The sequence below is a fragment of the Chrysemys picta genome, chromosome 11 (genome assembly GCF_011386835.1).
Source record: "Chrysemys picta bellii isolate R12L10 chromosome 11, ASM1138683v2, whole genome shotgun sequence".
NCBI lineage: Eukaryota > Metazoa > Chordata > Testudines > Emydidae > Chrysemys > Chrysemys picta.
This window is the reverse complement of record NC_088801.1, coordinates 21,077,452-21,101,112: the sequence shown is the minus strand read 5'-3', so window position 1 is coordinate 21,101,112 and position 23,661 is coordinate 21,077,452. Positions and strand designations below refer to the sequence as shown.

Below are 23,661 nucleotides of genomic sequence, written 5' to 3'. Positions count from 1 at the left end.
GTCACATCATGATTTCCTTCCCAGATTGACCTCTCCCCTAATTCTTCCCATTCAAACTAAGTCCTTTGGGCATTTTTACAATCACTTCTTTAGTGCCCATGCATGTAGTAAGTGAAGTAAGTAGTGAAGTAAGGTTAGATATTTATATTTAGTCAACTAATAAATATTTATGCTGAGATTTTCAAGGTTACATAAAGAATTTGAACTTCTAATTAAAATTAATGGGAACTGGGTGTTCAAACTTTCTAAGTATGACTTTGAAAATATCAGATTTAGTAACTGGGAGGTACTTTGGAAAGAGCTTGGTTAAGCCATGAAAGAAGCCCCATGGATAAGTCTGAATGTCCTCTGATGTTTCCAGAAAGAGGGGCACAAATTCAAATTCTCATACTAGGAGACAGGTCAGCCCCAGAAAAGAACTGACTCAGTAACACATTTTCCATTTTAACTAAATTATTGTTACTTCCTCATTTTAAATTAATTCCTTTTTGGGAAATAAATCTTACATTAATGGTAATTCATACTTTTATTAGCCGTAAGTGAAATACCCCAAGTTAGAATTCTAATTTAATTTACCTTCTGTAACGCAAAGACAGTCACTATTTTAGTGCTGCTTTGTTGATGACATAGAGCAGATAAGCAGGAAAGAATCTCCTTTTCAAAAGATAATTACAGCTTTTTAAAATTGTACCACAACAAACATTGCTAAGGGAAAACAGTAGTGAAAGCCATGTCAGATACAATTTCTAAATATCAAAAATGACCCTTAAAGATTTATGTGGGATTTTGTAGAAAGACTGCTAATTCCAAACAAAAGCATCCATCAGTTGACTTGACAGTTATGAATAATAATGTTTTACATGCCATATATGCCAAACAAGACACACTAGGTTTAGCATAAAAAATGTTATGAGCAACTGGAAGATATACTTATTCACTGCAGAATGAATGACATAACAAAGCTTGTACAAGGCATTTGATGTTATGTTCATGAATATATTAAATTGTAGTATATAAAGTGAATACCAACTTTTATTATATATGTGGCACAAGGGTTCTGATGAGTTCGGATGAAAATGCCCCACCACCCAAACCTGCATTTTAACACCAATTCTAAGTGCCATAACATAAATCTTCTGCCTCAAACTCTCAGAAGTTTAAGAAAAACAAATCATACAGTAGGAATGTGTAGTGCTGTGTGTGTGTGTGTGTGTGTGTGTGTTTTATTTCCATCTGAACCACTGCTAACATGCAAAACAATTTACTGGAGGAGTTCTAGACAATGTTCAAAGCTTTGGAATTGACTTTGAAATGTATAATAAGCAACTGTTAAACTTCAGCCCACACAATGTTTCTATTTTTTTTCAAGGTTTATTCATCAACTGAATACCTGTGGGTGATAGCTGATGTTATTTTTTTTTACAGTTTTCTTGTAATTGGGCCAACTTGTCAACTATGCATACCAGGTGCATGCAATTCCTAAGAAAAAATCATCACCTGTCTCCAGGTTTTACAGTGCAACCGTGACTTTAAGTAACTTGAAAATATCCACTTCCTACTGCTAATTTCCTTTTTGACCATCTAGTTCATAGTTGGATAGTTGGTCAGATTCATGCGTTCAGTACTGTCCTTTCAAAAGAACCTCAAACATAACAAAATCTGTCTGCCATCTCCCCATCATAATTACATGTTTTATAATTTTTCCAAAAGTTCTTAAATCTCATGGTATCATTAATAGACTATTTCGTCAAAGGTCGGATGTTTTGTCATAAGATTTTTTAAGCAGATTGAATTTTTTTTTAGCTAAAGTAGGCAAGTAAGTAAACCTATAAGAAAATGCTTATTTACCTGACAATCCTGGGTTTGTTCAATTTTACAAAAGTGAAGGTTAACAATGCTTGTTCAGTGTTTGTTAAGCTCATTCAGAACAATGTGGGCCACATTCTGCTGTCCTTATGGGTGTTCATAGTATGCTACTCCACAAATGCTTCCTTCCAGTTTCAATGAGAGAACCAATGGAGTAACATACTACTGAATTTATACTTAAATCTTATAAAGTATAAGAAAAATATATTTCTGCAGTGTAACAGTGATATCACTGCATAAAGTACTTTAACAATTAATTTGCTCTGAATGATGTAGATTTTTCAAATGAAAAACTGAGAATCCCTAACCCAGTTAGGATTTCTATTCTGGGAGTTAGAATAGAAGTTATTGTCTGTATTTACCTGTGATATGTATTATATAGTAGTAAAAAGTAAATATATGCAGCAGTAAGCCTTTAACCATTGTTGTATTTCTGTTAGCAGAAAAGCTGCTTTTTAGTTTATCTTGAGAGCTGTAATATGTCACCATCATGAAGTGACTACAATTGCTTTTAATGGTGTTAAAATACAGTACATCTAAAGGTGCATCCTGGTTATGGTTTAATACATTGTATTCCCTTAAAAATCAAAATAATTACCTTTAGCAGAGTAAATTAACTTAAATACACCTCTACCCGGATATAACACGAATTCGGATATAACACGGTAAAGCAGTGCTGCCGGGGGGGGGGGGGGGGGGCTGCGCGCTCCAGCAGATCAAAGCAAGTTCGATATAACGCGGTTTCACCTATAGCACGGTAAGAATAAAATTGTCAGACACATAGAAAAACATAAGCTGTTGAGCAGTAGTCAACATGGTTTCTGTAAGGGGAAATGGTGTCTTACTAATCTATTAGAGTTCTCTGAAGGGGTCAACAAACGTGGACAAGGGGGATCCAGTGGACATAGTGTACTTAGATTTCCAGAAAGCCTTTGACAAGGTCCCTCACCAAAGGCTCTTAAGTAAAGTAAGTTGTCATGGGATAAAAGGGAAGGCCCTTTCATGGATTGAGAACTGGTTAAAAGACCTGGAACAAAGGGAAGGAATTAATGGTAAATTCTCAGAACGGAGAGGGGTAACTAGTGGTGTTCCCCAAGGGTCAGTCCTCGGACCAATCCTATTCAACTTATTTATAAATGAGCTGGAGAAAGGGGTAAACAGCGAGGTTGCAAAGTTTGCAGATGATACTAAACTGCTCAAGATAGTTAAGACCAAAGTAGACTGTGATGAACATCAAAAATATCTCACAAAACTAAGTGATTGGGCAACAAAATGGCAAATGAAATTTAATGTGGATAAATGTAAAGTAATGCACATTGGAAACAATAACCCCAACTATACATACAATATGATGGGGGTTAATTTAGCTACAACAAGTCAGGAGAAAGATCTTGGAGTCATCGTGGATAGGTCTCTGAACATGTCCACGCAGTGTGCAGAGGCGGTCAAAAAAGCAAACAGGATGTTAGGGATCATTAAAAAGGGGAGGATAGAGAATAAGACTGAGAATATATTATTGCCCTTATATAAATCGATGGTACGCCCACATCTCGAATACTGTGTACAGATGTGGTCTCCTCATCTCAAAAAAGATATACTGGCACTAGAAAAGGTTCAGAAAAGGGCAACTAAAATGATTAGGGGTTTGGAACAGGTCCCATATGAGGAGAGATTAAAGAGGCTAGGACTCTTCAGCTTGGAAAAGAGGAGACTAAGGGGGGATATGATAGAGGTATATAAAATCATGAGTGATGTGGAGAAAGTGGATAAGGAAAAGTTATTTACTTATTCCCATAATACAAGAACTAGGGGTCACCAAATGAAATTAATAGGCAGCAGGTTTAAAACAAATACAAGGAAGTTCTTCTTCACGCAGTGCACAGTCAACTTGTGGAACTCCTTACCTGAGGAGGTTGTGAAGGCAAGGACTATAACAGCGTTTAAAAGAGAACTGAATAAATTCATGGTGGTTAAGTCCATTAATGGCTGTTAGCCAAGATGGGTAAGGAATGGTGTCCCTAGCCTCTGTTTGTCAAAGGATGGAGATGAATGGCAGGAGAGAGATCACTTGATCATTGCCTGTTGGTCCACTTCCTCTGGGGCACCTGGCATTGGCCACTGTCAATAGACAGGATACTGGGCTAGATGGACCTTTGGTCTGACCCGGTACAGCCGTGCTTATGTTCTTATGTAAGATTTTTTGGCTCCCGAGGACAGCGTTATATCGGGGTAGAGGTGTATATATGCTAACTACTTTATTAAAATTTAACATGTCATTTGTTTAGAATCTGGACGTAGATATTTCTTAACTGAAATTCGTTCATTTTCTTTGCAGTAGTTGGGCCCACTAAATATATGCAAGCAAAGCTGGTGCACCCAATCCTGCATTATTTTAACTGGTAGTAAAGTATCCTGCAGGCTTGACAGATTGTCAAGGCAGTTATTCACAAGAAGTTATGTAGTGGTTGTATCTGTCAGCCCATACAGTATGGAATATTTTAACTGGCAGTCTTCCAAGACTGAACATTAATCTTACCATCTCCTATTACAGTCCCTAATCAAGATATTCCAGGGGTGATTGCACTAACATTGTTTGAAGACTACATCTACTGGACAGATGGGAAAACCAAGTCACTGAGCCGTGCCCACAAAACCTCTGGAGCAGACAGAATATCACTGATTAACTCATGGCATGCCATAACAGATATCCAGGTGTATCATTCTTATAGACAACCTGATGGTAATTATTCTATCCATGCTTTTCAGACAGCACATCAGCATATTTCACAAACATCTAATTTCTGAATTCAATGAAGTGTTTTTTTGTTTGTTTGTTTGTTTTTTATTTTTTTGTTTTAGGATCGGGCATTTTTATGCAATGATTATAAGTATTTGTACAGTGGTTTTGGTAGATTTCTTAAGTAACTAAATTTCAAGTTGAAATTATTGAAGAACAAGTTATTGATATTGACTAGATCAATTGAATTGTTAAAATGATATTATGTTACAAAGATGATAAAATCAGTCCATCTAAGGAGAAATAAAGTATTAGCAAAGCTTTCAATATTATTATTATTGCAAAACCAGGAGAGTTGATATTTTAAAGAATTACTTGTGTCTAACAAGCCCTAGAGATATTTAAACAATAGTTGGGCCAAAAAACCTACAGAAGGAGGACAGTATTATAACTCTCTCTGATCTCCTACCATCCGTATATTACAGTTCTAGTTAAATAAAATTTGGCAGCTGGTCTAGATTAGCAAATTAGCAGCACCATTGTAAAAGATTAGTGCTTTCTCTCTCATTGTTTCAGCATTCAAATCTGCATTTTTATTAGTGAATTAATTTGCCTCATACAAAATGCTTGTGCTCCTTAATTTGAAAGACCAATGGCTAAAAAAGTGAATTTTTGTTTGTTTTTGTTTTTAAGAATGCTTTTTTATAAACTACGACATTATAAAAATAATGTAATTTGTACCTAGTGAATTTTACTTTCCCTTTTACCATAAAAGAGATTTAAAGTATGCTGAGGTAACAGGTTTATATTACTAGCAGCTTCCCTAAAGGGAAAAAAATGTTTCCTTTGTTGGTTTTTTATTTTTAGGGGGAAGGTTCCCCTGCGAATCAGCCTGTTGGTTGGTAGGTTTTAATAATTTTTTTCTTTTTCATTCACAGTGTCTAAACATTTGTGTATGATAAATAATGGTGGCTGCAGTCACTTGTGTCTCTTAGCTCCTGGCAAAACACACACTTGTGCCTGCCCCACAAATTTTTACCTTGCTGCAGATAACAAGACCTGCTTGTCAAACTGCACAGCCAGTCAGGTAAGCCAGTTGCCATTTTACTATATTTTTGCAGCTTTATTTACAACCAAATGTTAATACTAATGAAAGTGATGCACCCCTGAAAGAGTTCACCAAACCACAGCACAACTCTGAAGTAACATCAGCTATTCTTTGTGGATATCAGTTAGCTTAGGGCATATAAAGAGAAGAATGCTTTGTGTTTAAATATAAAATTTAAAAATCGCATACCTGAGGTGCTATGAAAATATCTTTGTGTATGAAGTTTGGAGCTTGTGTGACTCATTGTTTAACAAGAAGGAGGTATACTAGCATAATATCATGAGGGCAACACTTCAGACAGAAAATATTTTTGTTTCCTCTGCAAAAGTTGTTGTATATATTTCTTTAAAAAAAAGGCACAGTTAATTCGCTTGCCTTCAGGAGAGTTATTGTGCCAAATTTAAACACTAAATTTAGCCATTAACCTGTTAAGCCAAGGGATTTTAATCCTGCTTTAAGTGAAAAATTCAACACAACATAATTGTGGAGTCACTAATAATAGGTCTGTAATAATATCTGGGTCGACATATGTAGAGATTATAACTATATGATAAATAATGGAACCATGTGACAGCATATTTATATCTTGCACTTTTCACCACCTCACCTGCACTAATCTCCAGGGGGACTTTTCAAACCTCTGAGCAGCTTTCAAACAGCTCCCATTTGTTTACATAACAATCTGCAAAAATAAGAGTTTCTGAATATTTTCCTGTGTGACCCTAAGAGCGTCCCAGTGCCAGAGGGCAAGCAGCTCACTGGCATTAAGTAATAAGTTTAGCTGGCCTGACCAATTCAGTGTACCCCACCTTACTACGGCTATAATCTGTATCTAGAAGGTGGTAGGTAATATGTCATTGGAAAACTAATAATTCATTGATCATTAAGAATCTTGTGTCATGTATGTATATGATGTGTATTAAGAGTTATGAATATATGTTGCAATTATGACTAAAAAGTATTTAAACCAGGCATGTCAGGGGGATTTGGTTAACAGGTCTGTCCTAGACAAAGAAATATGTTTGCTTCTCTGGCCAGCCCAGTCTTCAGCTAGGGACAATGAAGGTAGATTTACATATTAGGTAAACAAAGCTATCAAGCTAATAAGTGGAGGATGAGACAGCTTAGCATCTACATCCCAACAGGGAAGAGAAACTTTACCTGAACTATATACAAAGGGAGCCTGAACCTCAAGTCATAAGCAGTTGAAGCAGCTGATGGATACACTATTACCATACTATAAACCAGTGGTTCTCAAACTAGAGCCACCACTTGTTCAGGGAAAGCCCCTGGTGGGCCGGGCCGGTTTGTTTGCCTGCCACGTCCGCAGGTTCAGCCGATCGCAGCTCCTACTGGCCATGGTTCACCACTCCAGGCCAATGGGGGCTGCAGGAAGCAGTGCGGGTTGAGGGACATGCTGGCCGCCCTTCCTGCAGCCCCCATTGGCCTGGAGTGGCGAACCGCAGCCAGTGGGAGCCGCGATTGGTCGAACCTGCGGATGCGGCAGGTAAACAAACTGGCCTGGCCTGCCTGAGGCTTTCCCCGAACAAGCGGCAGCCCTAGTTTGAGAACCACTGTTATAAACGTTTATTGAGTGAGGTGTTTTATGAAAGTGAGTGACACCCTGGTGATTAATATCATTGTAAAATGTATGTATCAACACTATATAAGGAATTATATTGATATTAGTCTCCATAGTCTGTGTCCAAACAAATGGAGAAACAGGTCTCTCCTAGGCTGAAGGGAATTTCACAGCTATTTACCTGTTTCTTATGCAAATTAAGCATGGTAGAATCAAAACAATGGAAGCCTCATTTACATATAGGGAGATAGGAAGCCCACAGGAAGGGAAAAACAGCATGAGGTCATCCTGCCTTTTGAAACAAGGTAATTGAACTTTGGAAGATATAAGCAATGACAGAAGCCATATTTGGCATCCATCACTAGACTCAAGGGACCAGAGCTCTCCCAAACTGAGAAAGATAGGTCCTTCAACCAAGGAAGAGTTGAATCACTGGGAAATAAATATAGGAGAAAAACCAGCTTTGGCAAAGATCTTTCACCTAGAAAGAGAAGCGGAGCCAGCGCCTTGTACTTCTGTGGAAGGTCCTGACTGAGGGAATGTCCACCATAGCTTGGAAGAAGGAAGCTGGGTGATAATCCATCCTGAACAAAGCCTGTACCTTGATAGATTAAGCTTTAGATGTTTAGATGCATGTTTCTCTTTGATTTACTTGTAACCTTTTCCAATTTTATTCACTTTACTTTGCATCATTTAATCTATGTCCTGTTAATAAAATGTATTTTATTTTTACTATAAACCAACTCAATGCTCTATTTTCAGGAAAAGAAAGTGTATTTACCCAAGTTAAGTTAATAAGCTATGATGTGCTTTTGTCTTATTATTTCTCTGAACCGTCCAGGAAAAGGCTGGACATTGCAAGCACATGGTTTTGGGAAAATTCAGGACTGGGAGTGTGTTGGGGGTCACCTGGCTGGTTGTAATTAAGGCTGATGGAAGGTGGGGCGGTGGGGCGGTAGATAGGCTGCTGGGGTCAGTGCTAGGGGTGGCTGTATAGCACACAGACACTTGGAGGTGGGGCTGTGGGGCGGTAGATAGGCTGCTGGGGTCAGTGCTAGGGGTGGCTGTATAGCACACAGACACTTGGATGTGACCTACCTGCTTGTTGAATATGAGCCTTCTGGGCTGGGAGCTATAGTAGCAAAGGATTGTGAGCCACTCAGGTTACAGGGCAAGAGGGGACACAAGCCCCACTGGATTGAACCCCAAACCATGATACCCCCCAGAATATGAAACTTCTGCCTCAGATTAACTGCAAATTGAAGAAATATTAAATCCTGGACCAGTGATAAGTTAAAGCTCTAATATCTCTCAGATGTTGAGGGATATTAAAAGGGGAAAAAATCGAGAAATTTCATTTTGCCCATTCGATATAGCACTTGTTTCCAGCTCTAGGTACTGTCAGATAATGGATTCTAAATCATAATAATGTGATAGAGAGAGAAGCAATTTAGATGCATTTTACATGTTTCTACAATGTATCAGTTATGATTTTTCATAACTTTCAGCATCCTTTCAGTCATCTTCCTATATATGAACGTTCATCAAAAGAGACATATTGTGTTTCCCAAGTTGGTGTCAGAATTACTATCTTCTATAATAAAACTTTTAAAAAATTATAGGTAACTCTTTACAGTCATTGAAAATAAGTGTTCTGTTACAATGGTAATATTCACTACTTGCATGTACCATATCTGCAAGGTACCCATGAACACTGGGTACAAAGTAATGAAGCACTATGATGTGTCATAATTAGTAGAAACAGTGCTTCTGGAATGTAGTCTTCTCAGGTATGGTACCACAGCTATTCCTTTTTTCTGACAGTATCTCTGACAATGATCTGAATAAACATAACAGAAGATGCTACAGGAAAATATTCACAAAAGTTTGGTAGCAAATTTATCTAACTACCCATTACCAGCTGCAATGTTTGAAAACACATAACTGGATCTAAAGCAATTTGATTCACCTCAAAGAATAATATGTCATTTAATTTAATGACTTTTAATGTAGGATATGACCTTTTTAGTTGCATCTATATTACATTTTTATTAAATCACTCATTTATAAAATGAGCCAAATTCAGATAGAGTCCTGGGCTTACGTACCTGCTGGAAAATCAGTGTATAATAGTACAGCACAGGATGGATGTTTTCTGTGGTCCTTAGTAGATTGTAGGTGAGAGGGAGGAACTGTGAAACAATATTTTGCCTATTTGGAAACACAAGTCCTTGATGATGGGATTGGCACCTTAATTCAGTTTCAAATTGGAGAGGAATATTTGGAGTATGATTTCAGACTTGCTCCATTGCAGAATATACCAGCTTCATCATTTCAGTGTGTCAGGACAGTGGCATCTTCATCGTGAGGGACTTTAGTGGTGCCTTCTCCTGGGCAAGGAATTATTTAAGCAGAGTTTCAGTACTGGAGACTGGCTCAGCAACTGGCAAGTCACCAGCTAGGTGGGTTCCTTACTGGAAACTCAGGAACTCAGTGACACCTGCTGTTTACAAAAGCCTTGGTTCTGCTCTTCTGTTGGTCTGATGTCTAAAGCATAAGGATAAGAATTGGAACTGAGAGTAGGTCTCAGTGTCATTGCAGAGGACAAAGTAAAACATTGCCATAAGCAGATCAGAGACCTTGGTTGTGTTTTTTTCAACCCAAAGGTACTTCCAATCTTTCCAGTGACAACAATTTGTACCTACCACCCTTTCTTTGGAGTTACCACAGGTTCCTCAGTGCTGACACACTTTCACTTTCTGTATGTGCTTCATTCTGTACTAGAGGGATCAAGTTGAGGGTGCCTTCCTCAGCTCTGGGAAATATAACTGCATTTCCTGATTGAATTTCACTTCTCAGGGCTTTTGGGTCAGCCTCTCTGCCATTTGGGTGGGCTTGCAGGCCTGGAATAGTTCTCCAGACAAAGGAGTTATGATTTCTTGGGGGGTCACATTCACCCTTATGCTGCATTAAGAACTTTGTCTCCAGAGTCTCTCAGGCTTCCTGGGTACTTTTACATAGAATCCTTTCATTGTCCTCCATCCTTTATGGATAACATGGCCATATCAGCAGGAATGTTTCTCAACTTCTTGGGTATCAGGAGACCATAAAAGTCCAGCTGAGAAGCCTGTTCCTTTAATTCACTTTCTGCTGCAGAGCCTCTCTCCTCATTCTTCAGTCATGGTGAACTCGCTTCCCCACCTATGGAATCTGGAGGCAGTCCAGTGTGGTTGCTTGGGACTCAAGGACTAAGCTCTTCCTTTCAACTGAGGCCACCCGATTTTCTTCCTCCAGCAGTGGAACAAGTTGGCATTTCAATTTATCCAGACAATTTTGTTTTATAACATTATTTTTATTCATTTTTCTGCAGTAGCATCATATAATATTTTTTCCTGGTCTCCTGTCAGTGTAGTGGTTTCAACCACCCAGATCAAGCACTGCAATGCCTCCCCTCCAGGATTCCTCTGCCCCTTTTCAAAAATGGCAGAGTTGTTCCACAAACTCCAGGCCAAATCTAAGTTTTGTTCCATATGCGAGGTAACATGTACGGGCTCTACGGAGGGTGAATTATGACCTGTCAGTTCACAGCCAGCTGACTCTCACGCTGCCAGGGTATGGTGCTCAGAGTTGGACCAGCATGCCGAGTTCCCACCCTGCTCTGAGGAACAACCATGCCAGTGCAAAAAAGTCCTATCAGGAGCTTCTGAACCTTTTCGGGAAAGAGTCTAAGGAAAATGCTATCTAGCCAGCTCAGCAGGTAATTCCCACAATACACCCAGGCTGGATGGAGAAAATCTCCCCTCTTCCCCCACCAAAGGATCAAAAGTCCTCCTCTTCCAGATATTGGAATGGGTCCTCATCTCTGAGGAAAGAAGACAGGCTGCTACACAGTTCCCCTTCCACACACACTGATTTGAGATTTTTATGATGCTCTTGGATAAGTCTTGCAAATCCCAGAGATTTTGGGTCCCAAAAAGTCAAAAGCGAGCATCATCTTTTCAAGGCAGCAGTTAGTACTGCTGTTAGAACAAGTGGGATGAAAATCAGAGGTTAAATGCCTTCTCTGCCTTCCCCCTTTTGGAGGGAGTGTTTTCTGGAATTTTTTCCTACACAGAAGCTCTCATAGTGCTCTGTATCAAGCTCACGGCCCCTCCCACACCTTCCACATGTCTGGGCCTGCAGAGAAGCCTGTCACTGCTGTGAAGCTCTTACTCAGGATGCAAAATAATTGGAATTGTGCCTGTCTGGCTTTCAGCCCAAATATCTCCCTCCACAATGGTAGGGATCTCAGATTAGGTAACAGTGGAAAGGGATTTGTGCCATCTGATCATCAACTGTAAACCCTTGCTTTGCCAAGGAAAGGGGCTCAGAATCTGAAAGGTAGGAAAGGTTTTTTTCTCTTTATCCCTCCCCTGCTCCACAGGCAGGCTTCACATAAAGCAAAAGGAGCACTTCAGTATCTCTGAGACCAGAAATGAAACACATGAGGATTCCACTCCCTGTGAAGCTACACCATCATGGGATTACAGAGAGATAAGTGAGAAATCCCTTCCTGTGCTCAGAATGATGCCTGAATTACTGAGGAAAGCACAGAGTGGTACTAGGTTGCTCCTGCAGTATGTACGTGGGTGCTAGCTAGCCCGGGGAGTGGGCCAGCAACCTTTCAGGATCCCACAGACATCTAGCAAGCTGAGATAGTAGAGTTGTCTCAACTCTCACTATCAAAGCCAGCATAGCAATGTGTTAGTCATTACCAACACCAAGAGTGTCCAAGAAGGGACTGTAACCCTGGAGAACAAAATCTGGAGCAAAGGCTTACAAGGAAAGCTACATAAACTCAACAAAATTATCAACATGACCAAGACAAAATCAGCATGTGTGTATGTTTGCTCACAATTCCAATACAAGATGCTTTCTTCTGCTCTGTGTCTGCAGCCATATCATGCTGAATGCGCCTGAATTTCTCTGCTCTGGGAAGTTAAGCAGGGTTGGGATCCTGGTTAGTATTTGCCTGGAAGACCATCTGGAAATGTTGGATGCTCCTCCACACCCAGAATTTTAAGAAAGGTCTGGTAGTCACAGGACTTGCTCATGTTGCAAGTTAAGCACCTATTCCCATGCACAGACAACATGCTAATTAGTACCCTGCTCAGAGAAACACATTCATTTATAACTGGGCATCTGCTGAAAAGAATTCAGGCTTACCAGTTGATCAACATCAAGAACTTTTTGAACCCAATACAGAGAATGGTTGCCGCCAGAATCAAAACAGACATAGCTCTGGCCATATTTTGCCACTATGGAGAAGATTTGCAAAGATCCAGAACTTCATTGTACCATTCATTTCCTAGCAGTTGTCACCTATAGCTAATTATCTGCAATTGCTAGGATTGCTGGTGCCAGGCATTGCCTTCATTCCCTGAGTGGGCTTTTCAAAATGCAGTGCAGAAATTCCTTCTGAGGTCATGGAACCATACTCTTGAGGCAATGCAAAATTAGGTGTCACTCCCAAACCACATCCAAATGCTCCTTTGTGGACAGCTAAGTACTAGCAAAATGCTGATACCCAGCCCAGAACCAAATCTCAGCAGAAGGTGCAAAAAATTACAAAGGGGGTAATTATGGTGCTCACAGGGGAAGTCTCCTACCTCCTGTTCTAGATTTATTTATGCATCAGGGATGATTGTTTTATATCCATTCCAAAATTCAGGAACGTACCAGAGGTCAAAACTTTTAAACAGCAGTGGAAACAATATACTAGGCAGAGAAGAATCTTCTGCCTTTCAAGAGAGTTCACATAAAAGTACAGAAAAGAGGAAAAGGAAAGTCCTCTCCTGTCCCACAGGGCACTTTGGACTTGACAGATAACCAAGTAATCCACATTGCACCTGCAGAAAACAACATGGCTCTTGAATCAGGAACTCCTTCATCTTGAACATCTGTGGTTTACAGCACAGGCATTGGAAGAGAAGTGTAATTCAACAGGGATTTTCCATTAGCCTTGGATACATGTTTGTAACCAGACAGAACTCAACCAGGAAATCTCATTCATTGATTTGGTCAAGTAATGTTTCCAGTGCAAGCGGAAACAGAAATCTTTCTGGGGCAAGGATTGCCTCTTTGTACAGTGCCCAGCACAATGGGGCCCTAACTGCCAAATGTAATAATCATAAAGTGATATCAGCTACATTAGAGTTTCTCCAGAATGGCTGATTGGAATCTTACAACTAAGCACCATAGAAATGTAGGTAACAGCCCAAGTGACATAGGTACACTGGATTCTCCATCTGAGTATAACTACATGTCAAGATTAATCAGAATAATAGATTAGATAAGACTGTTGCTGAACTTTCTAGTAGCCCTTATCTCAGAAAGACAGATTTTAGAATTAGTTTATCTATGAGAGAACTAAGCTGTTACTGATGTGAGAAAGAGGTTATTCTCATAGCTCCAGAAATCTTTCTATTCAAGATAAGGTTACTCTTTCCACAATTTCAACAAAAGAACAAGATTTTCTCTCTGGTGTCACCAGCAATCTCTGAACTCTCAGGAAGTTTCATTATCAAAAAGTCTATAGCACCTATTAGAACCGAAACAGTGAATTGAGCTCAGTGAAAGTATGCTTGGCAGCATTCTTAGCACATCATCTACCTATAGCGGGTCAATCGTTCATTTCACACCTAATGATCATAAAGTTTCTAACATGCCTAATAAGAGTTTTTCCACCTATCAAGGAACTGATTCTTCCTTTGGATCTCATCCTGATTCTTTCAATGTTCATGGGCCCTCCATTCAAACTTATGATTATCTATTCTCTGTTGCACTTGTCTCTGAAATCTTCCAAATTGGTAGTGATAACCTCAGCAAGCAGGGTAGGAGAGAGATTCAAGCACTCATGGCTGATCCTGTCTATACAGTTTTTTTCCCGGACAACATATCCTAAAGAGCACACCCAAAAGTCTGACCAAAGGTGGTTAGAGAATTCCATCTGAATCAACACATCAACTCACCTGTATTCTTCCCTAAGTCTCATGCTTCTATGACAGAGGCAGTTTTTCAAGGACTTTCAACTCTGTTCTAAAGTGGATGATGGTGATATATCCAAGTGACCTCTTTCTCCAGTGTTCGTGTCCAAGTTAAGATACAGTGAATTGCAATCAATAGTCCAAGATAGGAATATTGAAAGTATAGATTACAATGGTTGGGTCCTCATATAAGAGGGAACAGGTAAAGCTGTATTGCCAGGCAAAGAGAAATAGGGCATTTTTTGCTAATAGATGATCTCTATGTCAAGTATGAGATGTAATGGGATGGGGAGACTTTGATTCCAAGGTTTTTTAATGGTCTACATTTAATTTTCCCAGGCCACTGATGACCAACAGTTAAAATTGGTTGGTGGTTTAAGCAAAATGAGTGGATGACTCTGGATTTGTGGATTTTATCTTTTATGAGGACATAGCCATTATCATCTCTATTTTCCACATTTCCAGGTGGAATTATTGCAATTAACTCTACCTGAGCTTGGGCATAAACACTGGAGAAAGATTGGAGCTGGTGGTATGGCTTGCAGCTGCACACTTTATGATAGAGGCCACATGGGTATACTACATCATCCACTTTAGAATAGAACTTGAAAGCCCTTTTCTACAAGGCCACTTAAGTGTTTGGGACCTGGCTACTTCACAGGACCCACCTTATCTTTAGCGATTCCCAGCTATCTTCAACAATAATAATTCAGCGTTTATACCTCAGTTCTAACTACAGATCACAAAGCATAATTGACAGCAATATCCTGGCTGTGGAAGTTCCTGGCAGAAAAACTTAGACTGAGCTTTAATGGTATTCAGATTAAGGTGAAAAACACACCTTTAAAAAAAAAAACTTCCTTAAGGATCAATGCTCTTAGAACAAAACAAACAAACAGAAAACGTATACTCAGTCACACTCCTCTCCCCTGGTGGAATTTACAAAGTAAAACATATTCTGTTTCTGGGCTTTTGTACTCCTTACTTTTGTGCAGCACTTAAATAACCAGGGATAAGCACCATATAGAAAAACTAAAATAGATTACCAGTATTCTTAAACTACCCGGACTCTGCCACTTGATGTTATTGGCAAAAATAATTTGTGATTTCAGTTTAACTCCTAGAAGCATTCTTCTCTCAGCGATAGTGAAGGAACAGCAGAGCTTCTAATTGAGATTAAGGGCAATATTGGCCTTTTGAAGGCATTTACTTAACAGATTTTTGCCTTTTGAGGAATCAGGAGAATTAGGTTGTTGTTCCATTGATTTGATTCAACTTACATAAAAGAGATTGTATAAAAACAAAACTGTATATTCGGTTGAATTGTTAAGCAACTTCAACATATCTGCTGTTACTCAGATTCATTCTAAAAGAATGCTGTTAAATATATGCTTCAAGAGACCCAAGAACAGTTCTTTAAGGAATGTAAATTTCTATTTTGAATTAAAATTGAAAGGACCAAATCCTGAGCTGTTGTAAAATGGGATAGCTTTACTATCATTGGAGCTACACTGTTTTATACCAGATGAAGATCTAGGCCAACACTCCTCTAAAAGTATCTTGTATAAAATCAACTGTAAATGCACATTAGGGAAACAGGTATAAGTTTTGAGCTATGAGTCTAATTTCTCATAAATTATTTTGTTTGCATGAAAAATATTCATATTTTAAGACTTTTTTTTGGCTCCATTTCTTACTACAGTTCCGTTGCAAAACTGATAAATGTATTCCATTCTGGTGGAAATGTGATACTGTAGATGACTGTGGGGATGGATCAGATGAACCTGAAGAATGTCGTAAGTACATTCTGATTTTTAAATCCAACGTCTTTTTCCATGATGTTCTTGTATAAGATACTGTAATGCAAAAGTTAGAAAGTTAAATAAGGTGATCACTGCTACGTGTCATTTGAAAATCCTTAACAAACTGCAAGAATGTATAGTACATATTCTCAAATCCAAAATCACAGTTTAACTTTTTCTTAGTTTCTTGAAAAACTGGGTTCAAGTTCGATTTTTAAACCTGAATAATGACATTTGTTCAACTTTTCTCTAAGTGACTCTTGCTACAATTCTGAGTACATTTCACATAGAGTTTCCTGTTTTAACAAACAATGCAAAAGGATGTTTTGGGGATTCGAATTTACAAATCAGGTACAAATGATTCTGTGAGATGCACTATTTCTAACCATCTTACGGAACTTTGGCTCAGTGTGTTGGTAGTGGTGCAGAATCAGCAGATTTCTCCTTGATAGTCTCTCAGACTTCATACAGTAGCCTCCATAATATTCCCCCTGTCAAGTCAATCATGATGATTTCTCAGCATCCCAGAGGGAAACTGTCATGGTTTTGCCATGACAGCGGAATGTAAGTTGTCTTAGGTATTGGAAAACACTGTTTCTTTGGAATTGGTTTACTACATTTTAATGTCTAGAGGATGATGCTTCCTTTCATCCTCAATCACTAACCGCTTATGTGATTTACTGTATCTCCAAAAAATCAAAAGATCATGAGTGCATTGTACCTGTGGTTGCCAACCCTCCAGGATTGTCCTGGAGTCTCCAGGAATTAAAGATAAATGCTTATTTATGTCAAGTGATGAAACCTCCAGGAATCTGTCCAACCAAAATTGGCAACCCTAATTGTACCTTCAAATTTGTACTCACAATAAAAAATGTTCACTCCCCTGCATTTCTCTTTAATTCTAATTCACAGTCATTTCATTTTAATCTTGTGCACTAAAATTTGTAATCCACATTTTAACAAAGAAATATGCTGAAACAGAGTAAAATAAGCAATTATCATATGCTTCTAAATCTTTTGTTATGATGCCTTTTTCATTGTCACAAGTTCAATAATAGAAAAATACTTGATCTTTTTACTTTTTATGACAAGTTACCTTACTTCATTTATCTACCTAGAATTCTGCTCCTTACTGACTTGTCTGTTTACCACATGGACATTGTAGTAAATCACATGCAATAGCTTCATCCTCAGTAATATGTCAAGCTTTACATTTTATTGAATTTCCATTGCAGAAAAATGGTCAGGATATTCTGCAATGTGTGAACCAAACTAGAGGTGTTTCAGTACCCTTAATTTAAGTGCAAAAGTTTAAAAAATATTGTATTAAACCCTATTCTATTTACCCCCAGGGAAGCTATTTAAATAGTCTGTAACTTTTTCCCCATCTGTGAAATGGGAATCACTAAATATTGTTATATCATGGGTTTAGGAGGTTTTAATCGCTTACGCCAAAGCCCACTGAAGTCAATGGGAGTCTTTCCCTTGTACTCAATGGGCTTCAGATAAAGGCCTGGATGTTTGTAAAGTGTTTTGAAATTCTTTGTAAAAAGGTGCTATAAAAGGGATACGTATTTATCACTTGGCCCAACTGCTCGTGTGCATCTCCTTGGTCATCAGGCTTCTTCCCTTTGTTCTCCTGCTACTCCTCTTTGCAATGCATTTTAAGAGGATAAGCCATAACTCTATGTGCCACATATGATCAAGACCAAGAGTGAGGGATTAGGCTCCAGAAACTTCTTACCCCTTAGCACCTCTCTTTATAGCTTGAAGCATTTTGGGTTGTCTACAGATTTATTAAAAACAGAGAGAAAATGGAAGTAAAGCAAAATAAATGGTTTGCATAACAGACCTCATCTCAATACTTGGCAAAACTCAGTGAGGTAGGCTTCCCTTAACTGTGGGGACATCTACATTTCAAGCTGGAAATGTAATTCCCAGCTCAAGGATGACATACCGATGCTAGCTCTGAATGAGCTAGTACGCTAAAAATAGAAATGTAGCCAGGATGGTAAAGTGGCAGGAAGGGCTACCCACCCAAGTATGTATCTAGCATCTTGAATGGGTACATGTTTGAGCGGCTATCCCTTATGCGGCTGTTGCTACACGTCTATTTTTAGTGTGCTCAGTCAAATTTAACACACTTATGTCTCCTTAAATTGGAAATTACAAGTTCACATTGAGAGGAAAGATGATTGTGGTACCTCAGTAACTCAAGTAACACAGTGAACAGTCTCTCAGGGACATGATTGTGAGGTTCCTTTCCTCTTTTTTGAACTTAATATGAATGCTTCCTGCCTGTCACTCCCAATACTCTGGTCTCTCTGGCAGCAAACACAGCTATTATATGTAAGATAAAGATGGTCTTGAATTTTCTAAGGACTAATATTTGAATAATAATAATTTGAAATCTTCACAATAAACTAGAAATGTTCCTGATCTAAACTGTCATTTGAGTATCCACTTTACACATAAACAGGAGAAGACAGTTCCTATTTTCCTAGGATGCCATGCTGGTTTGTGTTGAATAGGATTCCCCAGGACAATCATGGGAGGCATATGTCTGACAGCAAAGTAAGTCTCAGTTGTAGACAATCTGAGCATCTGCTGGAGTATTATCACAACTCAGAGTTCTGGATCTTGATCATTGATAGCTGCTAGATTCCAAAAGATTTAGAGACAGGTGATGGAAATGATAGCCCTGAAAGAATCTGTGTAAGAACAACTGTCAGGTCAGCTACCTTTATCAGAGAACAACCAGTCTGAGTTTGGTGTTCTTGAGTAGTGTCTACTTGTTGCAGATATGATGCATGACACAAACACTTCATACTTTTTGTGACACATTTTGGGCTGAATGTTTATTCTTTTTTGGCCAGAGGGTCTTAGCTTTGGGGGGGGAAAAGCTTGAAGAGAAAATTACACATCAGCAGGGTCTTTACCCTTCCATATTTTATGAAAATTGTGATGATATCTGACTCATTTCTGATTTGAACAAAATCTTAATTGGATTTAGAACTGTTTGATTATACACTTCACAGAGAGAAGTGCAGGCCATTCCTTGGTGGAACACAATATCCATGTTTTTGATCAGCTTGGAACTCTCCATGCTGGGAGAACTGGAGTATCCCCTTGTCATCTGTGGAGTGCCTCGTCTATATATTAAAAAGTAGATCATTTTTTCTGACTCTCACATTATTGAGGATCTATTTGTGGATGTAAGGATTCAGTCTTAAAGCCTTCCAACACTAACAAGACACTAATATTTAAATTCTTAATGTGACTATCCAGTTTGCACCAATTGCATACCCTCATCTCACTGTCTATAGTGACTTAAGTTTTGTCTACATGGTGTGTTAATCCACATGAGAGGGCATAAATTCTAGTGCATAGTAGCATATCACACATTAGCTAGCCTATGTGAACCCTGCCGGTGCACATTAAAAGTTCCCTAGTGTGCATTAATGTAGTGTTGTTTATGTTCCTCTAAATTTCTGATACCATCTTTAAATGTGTAAACTACTTCTTGAAATGCACAGCTTCCAGGCAGTCTTCCTACATTTAAGAGCCTTGTGGTACATTTGGCATTTTAAACATGCTATTTCTTTAGAATAACTTGGCTAAAATTTGCATTTTATTTCTATATCAGAATGTAAGAATGGGCATATTTTACCTACTTTACCTGGGATTGTATCATTGGTTATTGTTGCATAAGGCTTATCTCATTTCTGTTCTGGGCTAAGAGTTGAGAATGCACTTGCAGATAAGGAAATTATTCTGTGATAAATTCACAGGAGGATTTGTTACAAACCTTTCTTGGGTTGTACCCAGAATGTCTCTAGTTGGCTATATTTTCCTTCACCAGATTATATATTTATGTACCATTTCTTGGGCTTTGGTCAAACTCAAAGAATCTCAGATTTATATAATAATCCCTTCAATAGTAATAACTACAGATTCTCTCATGGTCTAGAGAGGACAGACGTTAATCCCTTTAGCGAGATGTTTTGTCATAGCCATTTGGCAACTTGTCAGCACAGATGGTTTATCTACTGCATACACATTTATAGCTTCAGACAGATCTTGGTCTCCCGGGTGAATCCCCTTTATAATTTAACCAGCATAGGGGAATCCCCAGGCAGCTGATAACTTTTGTATCCTATTCTGTTTAGGAACCAGAGTTAGGGATACATGTTTAGTACACTTCAGTACTTTCTAACTTTTACTGTAGAAGAAAACAACTGACAGAGGCATCAAGGGCTGTTGTAACCTCTTCAGTAGGAAGTTCCTGTCACTTTCCACATCAAAATCAAACTTTCCCTTTCAAAGGTTTGCACAGGGACTTCCACATCTGCATCTCTGCTGTTTCTTATCTCAACCTGGCACCCTTACAAAGTTGTCTCTCACCAATTGACTTTCTTCTTCAATCTTGTTTCCATATCATCTTCTCTTCTGGAATCCCTTCCCAAATTATTGCTCTTGGTCTCCATCCTTTCTTTATTCAAATCCCCATTGAAAGCTGACTTCTTCCCTAAGGCACATAAATGCTAACCAACACAAATAAAAATAATAATCATCCAATTAAGATAGCATCAGACTCTTGGTGTCCCAGTGGGTTCTTGTGTTTTCTGTTCAGATTAAAAAATCCACAGAGCTGGGACTGTGTATTCTCTTCTGTTTTGTACATATCTTAGCACACTGATGCTTACAAATAAATAGTAATAGACATGGTTGCAAGATCTCATAATTACTATCTGTTTATTAAGAAATGCACATGCAATAATTATATAAATCTCTTCTAATAGTCCCCTTCAGCCAATCAGAGCACAGGGTTTTGCATACTGTATCATTACTGTGAAATAACTCATGTGCAGTCATCATGTAAATGAGACCCTCCTCAGCCTTAGTGCTTCAATCTTATAATTGAAAAATATGTGTTCAGTTATGGTTTAGTAACTACAGAATACTCTGGTTGAGTCTATATATCCTAATTTAATAACTTTTAAATATATTCAATTACTCCATTGAAGAGTAATAATATAATTGGCACATTACCATCCCTGTGATAGTGCTGGTAATTTTTCTGTACTTAATGAGATTTTTTAACCTCTGTTATGTTATAGGTTAAAGATATTTTTTAATATAAAGAAATAGATATAAAAATATCCAAATGATTTCATGACATTTTCTCATTGTGGGCCAATCCAAATGCCATTGAAATCAATGGGAGTCTTTTTACTAACTTCAATGGGGCTCGGATCATTCCATGTATTTGATCAGTTTATTCAGAAAGGAAAAATCCATGAAACTTCTGTCTGACATGTACACTTTCACATTGGGGTTCATACATAGTTTAAAGTAATCCAATATACATTTTGAATAGCAGAAAAGCTTTGTTTATACGTTTTATAAACCCTGTATGCAACTGTGCAAGATTTGTTTTGGTTTTTTTTTTTCCCAGCTGAATTTAAATGTCAACCAGGACGTTTTCAGTGTGGAACTGGACTTTGTGCTCTGCCAGCCTTTATCTGTGATGGAGAAAATGATTGTGGGGACAATTCTGATGAACTCAACTGTGGTAGGTGTTTATATGTAGCACAGAATTCAAAAATTGACTAAGATCTTTAGCTAAGATGGTTTAAATTCTCATGAGAAACTCATCTGGAAAACTTTTTTTTTCATCTCTCTTCCAGACACACATGTCTGCCTGTCAGGTCAGTTCAAGTGTACAAAGAATCAGAAATGTATTCCAATAAATCTAAGGTGCAATGGACAGAATGACTGTGGTGATGAAGAAGATGAAAGAGACTGTCGTAAGTTATGTTTAAAGAGTTTTGTATTGCACAGTGATGGATAGTTTTAAACATAGAGTTTAAAAGTTATATGTAAAATTACTGTATGCCCAATGAAAAACAGTTAATCTTTTGGACTATTTGACATACAGTACCTGAGATATTCTGTGTACAAAAATCAAATACTTCTGTCACTGACTTCAATTTTTTGTAACCAGGACAATGAGAAAAAAAAAGAGAATTGATTTTTAGAAAATTATATGGGTCTCTTATTTGGGTTAAACTGTATATATTACAATGACCACTCCCACCACCATCTCTTGTCTCCTCCTTGGTCTTTTAGCATTCCTCATGTGACTCTCTGCCATGGCCTGATGGCAACACAATTTACTGGGAGAGGATATCTTTGTTCCTGCCCCTTAACTGAGAGAGGGTATAGGTTCTAGAACTCTTTATCCTACAGCACCTCTCCTTGGAGGTTACGGAGTTCTCTTTTATGGAAGGTCTGCTCAAATTTACCCATATGATATTAATCTTAATAAAAAAATCAAAACAGAGAAAATTGAATTAAAAAAATTAATTTCAGCTAAAAACCTACATTTATATTTCTAATAAGATAAACTAGATAAGGTATTTTCAGCTTAGTTACAGAGGGGGAACATTGAAGAGTTTACATCTTGTAAATATAATCATCTCTCTCTGATGTTTCTGGTCTGCCTATCAGCACCATACTGCCATCTAGAACGAGAGATGACTCTGTCACTCACTCAGCCTGCTCTTCAAGCCCCCACTGATCCAGGGCAGCTACCCCATTTCTAAATTGGTTTTCTCAAACTTCACATACACAATGGCTTGGAGACTCCATGCATTCTTTAGAAAAGGGCCATTGTGGATACAAAGACCCTTGAATATTGATGATTAATAGCCACCTTTCAGAAGCCTAAGTTAGCTCAGTTACTGCTTTTCAGGAACCACATTGCCTGATTTTATCTTGTTTCAGTCAAGCCTCTTGTTAGATGAAGTCCATAAGCAGTTTTTTCTTTTTTGCCATGTTTTTGGATAGTGGCTCAGATTCTTTGTCGCAATTACTTTTACAATACTGGTATGACATACTACACTAGGCAAAAACAACAAGGAGTCTGGTGGCACCTTAAAGACTAACAGATGTATTTGGGCATAAGCTTTCGTGGGTAAAAACCTCACTTCTTCAGATGCATCTGTAGTGAAGACGTACCCTTTAAGGTGCCACCAGACTCCTTGTTGTTTTTGTAGATACAGACTAACACGGCTACCCGCTGATACTTTACACTAGGCAGTGTGGCCTAGTGACTAGAACACTGGACTAGGAGTCAGAACACCTGGCTTCTATTTCTGTCTCTGCCACTGGTTGCTGGGGAATCTTGGGCAAGTTACTTCAGTTCACCGTGCCATGTAAAATGAGATAATGATACTGTCTGCCTTTGTAATGAAATGCTTTGAGATCCACTGATGAAAAGTTCTATATAAGAGCAAGGTATTATTATTACAAATACTCTTACTACATAGGCATGACTTCATGATTTTCCATCTCAAACACTGCAACATCGTGCTAATTCATGAAAACCTGAAACTGAAAATGACTAGAAACTAAATATAAACAAACCCGAGACTTTTCATTGCCCAAGCTGAGCTAAATGCAAAAAGTCAACAGTAGTATAAATAATGAAAAGCAAATTAGATGATAAATCTTTGTTTAGTTTTAATAATCTAGGA

At 38.3% G+C, this 23,661-nt stretch overlaps 1 protein-coding gene across 1 annotated transcript in view; it reads left to right on the top strand.

Moving 5' to 3' along the window:
* The window catches only part of LRP1B (LDL receptor related protein 1B), a 1,261,104-nt gene that overhangs the window by 1,079,370 nt on the left and 158,073 nt on the right, over positions 1-23,661 (top strand). Inside the window, exons 62-66 of the mRNA XM_065561615.1 lie at positions 4,418-4,606; positions 5,542-5,690; positions 16,021-16,114; positions 21,579-21,695; positions 21,811-21,930. Coding sequence (XP_065417687.1) covers positions 4,418-4,606; positions 5,542-5,690; positions 16,021-16,114; positions 21,579-21,695; positions 21,811-21,930 — 669 coding nt within the window. The remainder of the gene's footprint in view (positions 1-4,417; positions 4,607-5,541; positions 5,691-16,020; positions 16,115-21,578; positions 21,696-21,810; positions 21,931-23,661) is intronic.